Raw genomic sequence first — 12,691 nt, 5'->3', positions numbered from 1 at the left:
TGTGCTTTTAAAAAAAGGACTGATGTTTCCTAGAGAAAAGAGGCAGCTTGGATCTGAGATGTGAACACATCAGCTTGCCCTGTTAAAAGTTGAAAATATTTGTATCTCAAATTCTAACATGAAGGAGTTCTTGCATCAGTTTTTCTTGTTTCATCTCTTTGAAGATTTTAATTGAAAAAAAAACTTAATTTCCTTGGATTCATTTTTTAAATGGAAAATAAACTAGAACATTTGTGTTATTATTATTTCCATTCTATGTGCTGTGGAATTTCTCCTGGTCATTTAATAAATGTACCTTCGTTTTTCAGAGGTTATGAGTTGTGTTTTGTATCAGATCTAGATCACAGTGGCATATGGACACATTTATCCAGAAGGTTCATGTTTATTTTGTTAACAATCCAGGACTAGCATGTAAACGTGGAAAGAGCTCAGCTTTTATTAAAAAAAAAAAACTGTATACACATAGTAATGTGTTATATTAAGGATCTCATACAATTTTAATTTAATACATACAAAATTTCTGTTATCACTGGGCATGGAGGCATATACCTGTAATCCCAGCAGCTCAGGAGGCTGAGGCAGGAGGATAGCAGGTTCAAGGCCATCCTCAGCAACTTACTGAGGCCCTAAGCAACTCAGTGAGAACCTGTCTCAAAACAAAAAAAAAGCTGGGGATATGACTCAGTGGTTCAGCACCCCTGGGTTCAATCCCTGGTACAAAAAAAAAAATCTATTATCAAAACACATAGCTTTTGAGAAATCAATTTAAAATCATATTGGTCATTTATATAATACATAATTTATAATTTCATTCTATGGAACTATGAGGAGGCTCACATTAAAAAAAACAATATTAACAATATAACCATACTAGTTCTGACAGCTCAGTAAAAGTGAATAAAAAAAAAAAGAAGCAAGTTATCACTTAAGTATTTGACTAGTTTTTTGGTTGAAAGAATTATAACACTGAAAGTGTCAATTTAAGATGCCGAATTTGATCTGGCAATGTCTATATAACCGAAAAAACATTGTTTTTTGTTTCAATTATCTGCAAAACAGCCTCATTTTAAAAAGTAAAAATTACTTTATGAATTTAAACTCAGCTTCAGACCAATTTTCTAGACAAAGTTATCTCAGAATGAGCTATAGCATAAAAACCTAAAATGGAAAAAGCCTATCAATTCAACATGAGATTGGTGAGTCATGCATACGAAATAGAGGATCTGAAATCCAGCTTCAACTATATTTTCAGAGCATGCTATCAAGTCACTTTACCTTATCTCCTAAGTCCCACTCATCCCTTGGAATCATAAACCAACATTCAACTCTGTGGGTTTCTTGTCATTATTCTGTTTTTAAATATATCTCAATTATTATGAACAGCTGGGACAATCTTTGCAGAGTTCTATATCAAGGAAGACCAGTGATATGTTCACCCCCTGGACAGCATTAATTCATAAAATCAAATTTATTAGAAATTCTCCTTTTATCTTAATTGAAAATTACACGTTATACAATGACAGATATTATATTAATATCTAAATCAAATACTGTGTGATATTTGTAAAGTATCAAAATTAAATGAATTTATTGTTCTCTTCATTTCTAAGCATGTTGAACATTTTTTTCCTTGAGTCCAGAGTTAATAAAAAAAATCACAACACATTTTTCAGGCAAAGGGGGCTACAAGTGCTAATGATGTGAATAAATTCAAAGCAGTTTTTATTTGACCTTCATAGGATAAGTTTTACATTTTAGTAAGAGTTTCAAATTTGCCTATTAGAAAAGGAAGATGAGGAAATTGATAGATTCACTAGACCTACTTAACCTGAGGACAAATGTGAAACACAAGAACTAGTCATACCACTAAAGATGTGCAGACTTGTGTCTGGTTGACAATTGCAGACTCTGCAAACTAGTGAGTGACTAAGACTTCTGTCACCAACAGCCTGTGAGAGTGCAAAAGAGCCCAGGGATGCATGCACCAAAAGAAGGGATAAACAGTTCATGTCTCATCTGTAGATACAAGCTCATTTTTAAAGTTTCTATCAAAACTTTCAGAAAATCACTTTAAATTATTTTTGAACAGTTTTTATTGGAAACTTGGCTAAAAATAATTTCATATCTTTATGCTTTCTTAAATAGAAGGCACAGAACATAATTCGATGCATTCATGATGACTCAGAGCCGCCACCATAAAGATCAATCATCACATCAGGCTGTATGATATCCTGAGGGTTTTGTTTCCTTTCATATTCACAGGCTATCGGTTCCACCTTTTGGCATTTTCTGCTTTTTCTCTAAGTTGACGTGAGAATACTGACTTATAAGACTACTCGATTTGTAAAATATTTAAGATTCAATAAATTCTAAATCAAAAACATACCAAAACACAAGCATGGCTTTTTCCATAAAGGAAGAGAATTTTGTTGTGCCAACTTTATGACAAGTTATTTTAGCAGTGTCCAAAAATCTTTTTGCGTGCATCCTTAGTGACCTGGAGTATGTATTCAGGATGTCTCTTGGATACAGATGGTTGAGAATGAGAGCGAAATGAGAGATATAATGTCACTCACTATCCAAAGAAAAGCTCAGAGCTTGGTATTAATAAAATCAATGTTGTGTTGAGTAGGAATTTATCATCTATGCACGTCATCTTTCTGTGTAATATTAATATTTGACCCCAAGAATTTAATAAAAATAGAAATAACTTTCTTGCTATTGAGAAGGGAGTTTTTTTTTCCTAATGTTTACAGGCTTTAAACTTCAACAAAATCAATATTCTTATTCTACATAGCCTTTCACTGAATCAAGTATACAAGTATTTCAAATTGTTGAAAGAGCATGTATCAGTATGGTGAGATGTGCAATCATCTGACAATCAAAACCCTTAGTTACAGTCATCTCTTGGTATCCACAGAGGATTGGTTCCAGATTTTCTCATGAATATAGGTACCAGATTCTGGGGTTATTTAAAATACTTTATATAAAATGACATAGCATTTACATATAACATAGGCATATCTTCCTATATACTTTAAATAATTTCTAGATCACTTATAATACCTAATGCAATGTAAATATTATGCAAATAGCTATTATACTACATTTTTAAGGGACTGTGTTTAACTGTGCCTGTTAAACATAGACACAATTTTTTTTCCAAATAGTGTTCATTTTCAGATAGTTGCATCCACAGATGTGGAACCTGAGGATTAGGAGGGCACCTGTACTTCTTGAGACCTCTTTTATCCAAAGCCATGACATTTGTGAGTAATGAGAAAAAAGGGGAGGATTTAACTGGGTAAATTTGCTTACCAATGATAACCTCAGAGAAATAGGTAGTGAAGAAAATATAGCATGTTGAAAAGAAATATTATTCGTCTTAACCTGATTTTGATTTTGGTTCCATGAACCAGAATGAACACTCCATAAGGGGGAAGACAGTCCCATCTAACGTCTTACTGGACACACAGCATCCTGCAGCCAAGATGAACCAGGGTTAGATTATCAGTAACTGATGACTAGTGAAAAACATTTAAAGGATATTACTAAGACTTTTTCAACTGTAGCACTAACATACCTACCTCAAACGATTGAGCTTATTGAGATTTATGTTTCTGCAATGTCTAATGCTCTCCTTTCATGTTCTCCTTCCTCCTAGTGATATTTATCTGGTGCTTCTCACACCTTGATAGCCTCATGGATTGCATAGGTTTTTGCCTTAGGCTTCTATATTCTTGGGCACTGGACTCATAAAGGTGCTTAATAAGCATGGCTTTTGTTCTGATACATGTCAGTAAGAATCCATTTTGTTTTTTTAAACTAAGCAGAAGCATCTTCTGACACATTTTACTTTTGTTCTATCAACAGCTTGTGCTAGCTGGGTAAACACCAGAATTAGAAAGAGGGGTAAAATACCACTGCTACCTTCAAGGAGCTTAAAAACAAATGGAAGAAATAAGTCACATAGTAGAAACCACATGATCCTACATATACCAATAGTGAAGAAGACCTAGAACAAAGCAAAGTGCACAGTAAGAATAAATGATATTGTGGGCAGAGGAAGGTGGCTTCTGAACTTTCATGAGGCAGATATTGGCTGAACTTCATACCACACTTAGAATTATTTAATAGTCTCAGGCTTCTGTGCTTATGCCATGCTTTTCAGAACTTTTTTTTTCAAATACAAATCTCTGTATGTGTGTACATACATATATAAAATCTCCATGTATAGAAGCTCTACAAAGAAGATATTCCAACAAAACTAGTATATCTGGACTAATTCATTAAGAACCCCAGGAGCCCATTTGGTTTCAATACTAATAGAAATTTAGAAACTATTCAGAGAGAGTCTATTTGAGACTATCACAGAGTTATTTTAGAAGCAGGATCCCCAAAGGAATGATTCCATTCTTTCCTCCACTATATTCTCTACTGTGCTGTCAGATTAATCTTTTCAAAAACTCATGTCTCTCCATTACTAAGAGCTTCTTAATGGATAAAGTTCAAATATCCTAAAATAGAATTTGACATCATTTATAATGTCTCCATCTTCTGTTTTTACCTTTTTTTATTTTTTCAAGTCTCACTACCTTCCTAACATCGCACCACCCTGGCTCCATGTACACTATACATCAACTATGCCAGGAGTAGTTACTGCCACCTAGCTTTACTGTTTTATCTTTATTTCAATATTGACATGAGGCTGAGAATCTCTGCAGTTACTGAATACACTTCCTTCCCCCTTTCCATCCTAATTCATGTGCTAGCTCTTCTATAACATTTTATTCAAACCTTGTCCTACTCAAAGTTCTATCCTTGGGTTATATATCATTTTAATATACCACCAAAATAGTGAAAAATTGCATTTTATTATAGCCATATACCCAACTTACCCTTAGAAGCAAAGGTCATAGTCCTGTTTTCAAAGATCCAGAACACACAATAGTGCTCAATATACTGACAACCAAATTGGAGGGACAGCATATCAGCTGGCTTAGCTTTCTGTATAGAATAACTAAATAAGATCTCTAAAGTAGTATCAGTAATTCTTGATTACTAGGCTTTTGACTTGAACTACCCTCTCCAAGTAGATATTTGGAGACTTGTCTTATTACTTAAATTACTTTCATAAATCTTCCAAGTGGTTATAATCTCAAACATTACACTGCATAAATATATAATAGAGACATATTGAACAAATTGTAGAGCAATATTACATAATAGTAGAATAATAGTAGAATAAGTGCTCAGGAGTAAATAGGCTAAAGTTAAACAGAAACAGAGGTAGATCAGTGCAGATAGGAAGCAGAATAAACCACACTTCTAAGAGTCTAGAAAAATCCAAAAATACCTAAGGAGGGTCCTTTAACATATTATGGGTCTAAACTACACCAAAAAGACATTCCAATTATAGTTAGGAAAGACTTCCCCATACTGTATGCAGTTTAGTAGTAGAAATTACAATGTAAATTCAATAGTCAAGAGAGAAATACTAATGAGCAGGTAAAGTTCTGAATGTACTGATTTCCACAGCACAGTTACAGATGACTACAAAATATTAACGGTCTGATGTGAGCTTTATAACAAATTGAAGGGAGACAAATTTCAGGAAACTCTTCCTCATGGATTTTTTTTTTAAAAAAAAACAGGATTTAAGGAGTTCCAATATGGGAAATTCTGATCATGACCTTTGAGCCTCTTTCTAACAGCAATGTCATTTGCCCCCAAGACATTGTACTCCAGGAAAATGAGAAAATACATTCTTATATAGTTCTCATTGGTTTTTTTTGTTCATAAGTTCAAATTATTTGACTATTCTTGAAATCTTTACATCACCAAGGTTTCTTATACTTGGGGATGTCTAAATTTAAATATTACATTCAAACAAATAAAATGTTCTACATGAGCCATGTGTGGTGGCACATTCCTATAATCCCAGTGGCTCCATAGGCTGAAAGCAGAAGGATCACAAGTTCAAAGCCAGCCACAGCAACTTACCTAGGCTCTAAGCAACTTAGTATGACCCTGTTTCAAAGTAAAAAATAAAATAAGGGATGGGGATGTGGCTCAGTGGTTAGGTGCACCTATGTTTAATACCCAGTACTATTCCAAAAAAGTTCTATTTTAATTTTGCTGTTAATATGAAGGAAAAAACAAAGACAGGACACATTGCATCATAATTTAAAATATACAAGGAAATTAGTTAGGATAAATATTTATTTCCACATAACATTTGTTTTGAAAAACAATATCCTAGTCACATTTACACATTACTTAAACTTTGCAATAAATTACATTCAATATATTCAGTAATTCTGACCAGGAATCTGAAATTAAGAGTAAATATATAACACTACATTTTTCTTATGTTTTATATGATTTCAAAATATTAGGATTAACATAGAGATAGCATTAAAATTCACACAGGAACAAAATGACTATAAAAATACTCAGAAATACAGAATTTCATTGAATATGATTGCTTATTCAAATCAGTGATCACATGAAGTTTTTAATTCACTGTGATCATTTTTAACTGAACAGTTAGTAATATATTAAAACACTAGGAGACTGCTTTTGGGACTGGCTGGCTAAATCATAAAATAATGGAAATGTTTACAGTGTATATCAGTATTATAAAATACAAAAAGGCAACCTATTTAGAACAGAAAGTTTCTGTATTTTTTTCTTCAGCATTTATAAAGACAAACTTTTTAAACTGCAAATTCTTCTTCCCATAATTTTTGACTCATGTTCCATTTTTAAAAAATGACTCCTTCAAGGATTGTGAGGAAAATGTTTTCAGAAGGTATCAAAATGTGAAATCTACTGGAGGATTTGTTGCTTTTTTCCCCCTTATTAGCTTAATCACAAAAAGGAATTTATTCTACTTTTCATGTGCATGTACAGAGTACATGATTAATAGTATATAAAAGCTAAGGGGCTCAGAAATATTGTAAAATTGGACATTGAAATATTTTAAGTGTGATGACCACTGATTACTCAAATTTAGTTTTTACTCATTTCACATTAATCTAAAATGAAATTAAATATTACATTTTTTGGTAATGCTCAAACCCTTAACTTTCCTTCCTCTTGCATAAGCTTATTAAATATGGATTATTTCATATGGACTAAAATATCTACAGAACCTTCTCAAACAGAATCTGAAATTTTCATTTAAAAGATTGTTTTTCCACAACATGCATTTAATTAAAAAGTGGAAAAGAGCTTTGCAGAAAAAAAAATTACAATTGGAGACCTTTTGGTCTTCATTAGAACATGATTCAGGACCAACATTAAGCAGTACATGACCATTAGTAGCAGAATAACTGTACAGAAGTGGAACTTCATGTATGATAATTTATCTTGTGTTACTCCACAAGTATGTATTTATAGGTTTATTTGGAAAACATCTCTTGTCAATGGGAGAGAAATTTAACATCACATTTCTGATAAATCCCACAAAACCATTACAAAGTTTTTCTAAAGCATTTCATACAAGCCTAATATTTGATCATGTATTCACAACTTGAATTTTAAGCAAATACTAGTTGACTCATTGCATTAGTATCTGATTGTTTTTAACAAGCTGTGAACAGGTTATAGGGTTTTTTTTTTTCAAATGACTGTAAGTTTTGGTTACATATAAATTCTTAAGTATTAAATGTATCATATTAAATCAAGGAAGTGCATAAATATTATTATTAAAAATGCTTTCAAACTAACTGTTTGATTGTTTTTTTAAGTAAGTCACTAATGCTAATCTATAAAAATAAAAAGAAGTAAGACTACCTTTCAAAATTCTTCTGAATGAAATTATCAGGCATCTTCAGGTTACTAAAGTAGGAAAATACAAACTAGGCAAATATGACTTATCTCTTTAAGAAAGCTATTGCTCTCATAAAGCTGACAATGAGAATTCAGTGTTTATAAATGTCTTACAGCAAGGAACACAACACGGATTCTTGCATTAGCTATTGTATCTGTTCACAAGGTTGTCTCACTGCTCAGAAGGTTAAACACAGAAATGAAACAAGTATTGCACTACTTACAGTATGAAGGTGGATTGGGGATGAGAAACAGAATTTACAATACATGATCAAAGCAGTTTTATTAATAATTGTGACACTCTTCTCAGATATATGAAAAAAATAAATTGAAGATCAAGTCATAGACAAGTCTCCCTGTCAACACCTTTCCCTGAGTCAGCTTTCTTCTCTTTTCGGCTATCAGTGCTACAAGGGAAAAGAAAGAGAAATTTATTACTGCAATCCAGCATGGCTACATTGAGATTTGCTTGCTTTACACACAAAACCCATCAACCCCCAAGCAACACAAGAGCCTATAGGCATTGCTCTCTCATGCTGCGAAGCAACAATTAAAATCCTCTGCACTCATTGAGATAGAAACCAAGAACTGCAGAGAGGGGGAAATTCAAAAACAGACACTAAAAACAAAACCCAGACATTTTAAAACAGTTCTAAAGCATGCAAGATTAATAACATGATCTACTTTTAGGAAATGAATCATTGATGATTGTTGAAAATGCCAGTCATGCCCCATTTTAAGATAGCACTAACACCAGTAAATGACACAAACAAGATGCTGCCAGAGGTATTTCTGGACTCTGCAAGTGGCCCCTCCTTTGTGCATGAACTGGATCTTGATCTTTGGTGAGGATTGGGTCTCAGACAGGTAATACTGACATATCTCCCTGATCTGTGTATGGGTGACTCTGCACTCTGCTCTCCAGATGCTTTCGCAATCTTTACAAACAAGCCCTCAGCCTTTACATCAGAGGAATGTTGCTTCGCTTCACTTCACTTCTAGAATAAACTCATTCCTGAATGGTTTCTGTTTAATCTCACCTTCTAATCAACTTTACTGACGGTCAAGCTGGTACTGTAACTCTACCATTTTTGTCTATTTGGTCAATATTTTCTCACTGTATATTTTTCCTACTCTTCCAATGAAGTGTTCATGGAAAATTCCAATAACATGCTCATATACATGAAGCTCATATAGAGAGTGCTTCCAGTAGGATGGAATGCTTATTCCCCTAGTACCTCCAGTACACAGCAGAGCCCTCTGAGTGGAGGACATCTCTGTGCCCCTCCCCACTGATGACACAGGATAACCTACAACCAGCCTCTGAAGCCCTAAATTGGAAGAATCTACAGCATTTTATGGTTAACTTCAACCCTTAATATACATTTATGAAACAATTGAGGGGAAGACATCCTGGGGTTTTATAACTCTTCTCCAAGTTATAAAGTAATCAAACTGTATTTCTACGGGTCTTCCTATGCAGCTTTCTCAGTGGTCAATAACTTAGACACATTCTAAGAGTGTGTTTTTAAAATTGTTTTTCCTCCAATTCAAGCTAGAAACAGCCCTTCTCAGTTGTCACCACCACCCGGCACCATCAGGTAAGAAGTGCTGGAGCTTCTGCCATCTGTGGCACGCTGCCAGCGCTCAGAGCTGGTGTGAGCGAGTGTCTATGGCACCCGGGTTTATGCCTGCCACACTTCTCAGCACATACTCCTTACAGGTCAGAGCAAAGCAACTTTTTTCCCTTTTCTTTTCTCTTTCCATGAGAAGAGATGACAGTGTGCACATGATGTGTTGAGAGTCTTAACTCTGTATTTTTAACTCCTCTATCTGTATGACTCACTTTCTTCTACTTTAAATTTCTTTTATATGACAAGTGTCGGATATCCTGCTTTCAACATTAACATTTCCTTGGGCTTTACCTGGCTCCCAAATTCTTCTGCCAAACAAAGCCAATGTAAGAAGGCAGAATGGGCAGTGCAGGGACCCCTGGGTTTGGAGTTGGAAGATCTGGGTTCAGTTCCTAGAAGCTAAGAATGAGCTGCATGACCTTGTGACAGTTGTTTAATCTCTCTGAAACTCAGTATCTTCATCTATAAATTTGAGTTTTGTACCAATGGCCTCTAATTTCTCTTGTAGCTCAATTCCAGCATACTGACACTGGTATTTCCATTTCCAGTGGACTCTGCCTTATGAAATATTTAACAGGAAATTGTGAAGGACAATTGTACTGGCCTCTACAACTGTACAATTCCTATGCATATAATACTTTGGAACATAGGAGGCGGTCCATGACCTTTTGATAAATGAATGAGTTCTCAATGGCACTGTTAGTCACCAGGCAGTGAAGAAAAAAAATCTGATTATCAACTTGATCCACAGATGAGCTTCCTTCTGGTCTGCTTCAGTTATATTGAGTCTTTTGGTTATAAAAGACTGTTTTCCCCTCATTAAAATTATTGGTTTTGCTATCAAATTAGATTTCAGTAAATTATGAAGCAGAAATTTTATAACTAGTTCAAGACTTTTGTGAAAAATATTCTTAGTTTGAATCTTCTTTTTGTATGGCTCTCCAGATTCCCTATTAAATCATTGTTTAGATGCCAGTCAATTTACTGCTTTAATTATTACAGATGCATATTACATATATATTATGTATTATTGCAAAAAAACATACTGCATATCTGTTATGTGCCAGACATTATGCAAAGACCTAGGAATACAATATAGATAAGACTATCTTTGCATGAGGAAAAGACTAACATTAAACAGAGACGAGTGGTGTGGGAGAAAGGGAGAGAGAAGGGAAACTGTATGGAAATGGAAGGAGACCCTCATTGTTACACAAAATTACATATAAGAGTTTGTGAGGGGAAAGGGGAAAAAAAAACAAGGGAGAGAATTAAACAACAGCAGATGGGGTAGAGAGGGAAAAGGAGAGGGAAGGGGAGGGGGGATAGTAGGGGATAGGAAAGGTAGCAAAATACAACAGTCATTAATATGGTATTATGTAAAAATGTGGATGTGTAACTGATGTGATTCTGCAACTTGTATTTGGGGTAAAAAATGGGAGTTCATAACCCACTTGAATCAAATGTATGGAAGATGATATGTCATGAGCTTTGTAATGTTTTGAACAACCAATAAAAAAAAAGACTATCTTTGTACTTGAAGAGTTAAAATTTAAAATGTAAGCAAGTAGTATTTCAAGAGAGGAAAAAGTGACCCAATACTGTCATGCTGCTAAGAAATCTATGAAGCTGTTACTTTTCGGTTGTACTAAAAACAGTTATTATGAACAATATTTACTGAGCAGTGATTAGAGAGACTAGGCCTAGAAAATCAGAGCAAAGGAGAAGAATCCAGGATAGAATAAGATTGTGGGGAGTGCAGGGGTATGCTGGGGAGGGTGAAGCAAAAAGAAGTTGCCCCAGAGCCTACCCTCTGCCACCAAGGCAAAACCAATGCTGCCTTTCCTAACATTGACAGGTACCTTCCCATGAAAAGTTGATTGTGGCATCAGTTTTATAAAACACAGCAGTTGCTCACCTATTCTGATGCAATGTGGTCTTTAATGAGACCTATTTCTACCAATCCATCACATAAGCTTCAGAGGAGGTCGTATGTACGGGACTATTAAACTGAGATCAAAAGGAGACATCCTATGGATGAGGTAGAACTTGTGTTTCATTCTTAGATTCTACTTGTTGTCAAACTAGGTAAAATATGTTTGGCAAGTGTGAATGTCAATGAATGAATGAAATAATAAAATATTAATGAAATAATTACTGGTAAACTTTATTACAAAGGGTACCTAAGCTTCTCTGAGTCATATTATAGCCAGGGATAGGAAGGAAAATAACTGAGGGGACTGGATCAAAGGCTGCATAGAACCAGCTTAGGTCTTGAGAGATACAGGTCCTGGTAACTTGACATCTTAGGCCTCTCTCTCTTTTTTTTTTTCTTTTGGCCAATGAATACTCTAACAGGTACCCACTTTTCCTAGTTTCTGGTTGTTATACTTTAGTGCCTTCAAATGAAACCAAAAGAAAGTGGTAGTTTTGGCACCATATTCATGTTATTAGGATAGGTGGTTTTAGGATTTCTGAAAGCCACACTCTGTTACAGTTCCCACAGTTAAAAAGGTGAAAGATGTTAACCACTCAGAAAGAGATTTTTCATGAGAAAAGCCACAGATTGTATCACATGAAAAAGTAAAGATATCTGGGTAAATGTTCATTCCATAATAGTTTGAACCTCAGGTCAGTGGGAGTGTATATTTAAAGAATGAAAAACAAGTGGTTCTATCAAGGTTTAAAGGATGATCTATTTAAAGTTGGACCTACTAAAAGCACATTACACTGTTCACTAGAGTTAATCTACTTCTGAAGTAATCAAGACATATTTTAAAAAATATGAGTAGGTTTTTCTGGTGGGAAGCATAACTTTGACTTTAATACTTAACTTTAAGGAGTACTGAAAATTCATGCCATAAAACCTTTTGCTTGAACCAAAGAAAAACAGAGAAACAATTTGGGACACGCATCTTTTTAATTCAGGAAGAAAAGCAATCTACAAGATTATTTCAAATTCTACAGATATTTCCCACAGCTGGCATTTTACTTCTTACTTTGAGCTCATCAACCTGGATTTCTCTGTTTTGTTTTGATTTTGGTTTTGATTTTGATTTTGGTTTTGGTACCAAGGATTGAACTCCAGGGCACTTAACCCCAGACCTTTTATTTTTTTATTTTTTACTTTTTATTTTGAGATAGGGTCTCACTAGGTTGCTTAAGTCTCACTAAGTTACTGAGTCTGGCTTTGAATCAGCAATTCTCCTGCCTCAGCTTCC

The 12,691-nt window shown here is 34.4% G+C and overlaps 1 protein-coding gene across 4 annotated transcripts in view; it reads right to left on the bottom strand.

The window, feature by feature from the left end:
• Positions 1–7,846: 7,846 nt before the first annotated feature.
• Slc4a10 (solute carrier family 4 member 10) overlaps positions 7,847–12,691 on the bottom strand; it is a 98,837-nt gene continuing 93,992 nt past the window's right edge. For all 4 annotated transcript variants that reach the window (XM_026393104.2, XM_077798535.1, XM_026393105.2 and 1 more), the window contains one exon: positions 7,847–8,243. In XM_026393104.2, coding sequence (XP_026248889.2) covers positions 8,177–8,243 — 67 coding nt within the window. In that variant the 3' untranslated portion in view covers positions 7,847–8,176. The remainder of the gene's footprint in view (positions 8,244–12,691) is intronic.

This window comes from Urocitellus parryii, chromosome 1, assembly GCF_045843805.1.
Source record: "Urocitellus parryii isolate mUroPar1 chromosome 1, mUroPar1.hap1, whole genome shotgun sequence".
NCBI classification, from domain to species: Eukaryota; Metazoa; Chordata; class Mammalia; order Rodentia; family Sciuridae; genus Urocitellus; species Urocitellus parryii.
This window is presented reverse-complemented; position numbering and strand designations above follow the sequence as displayed.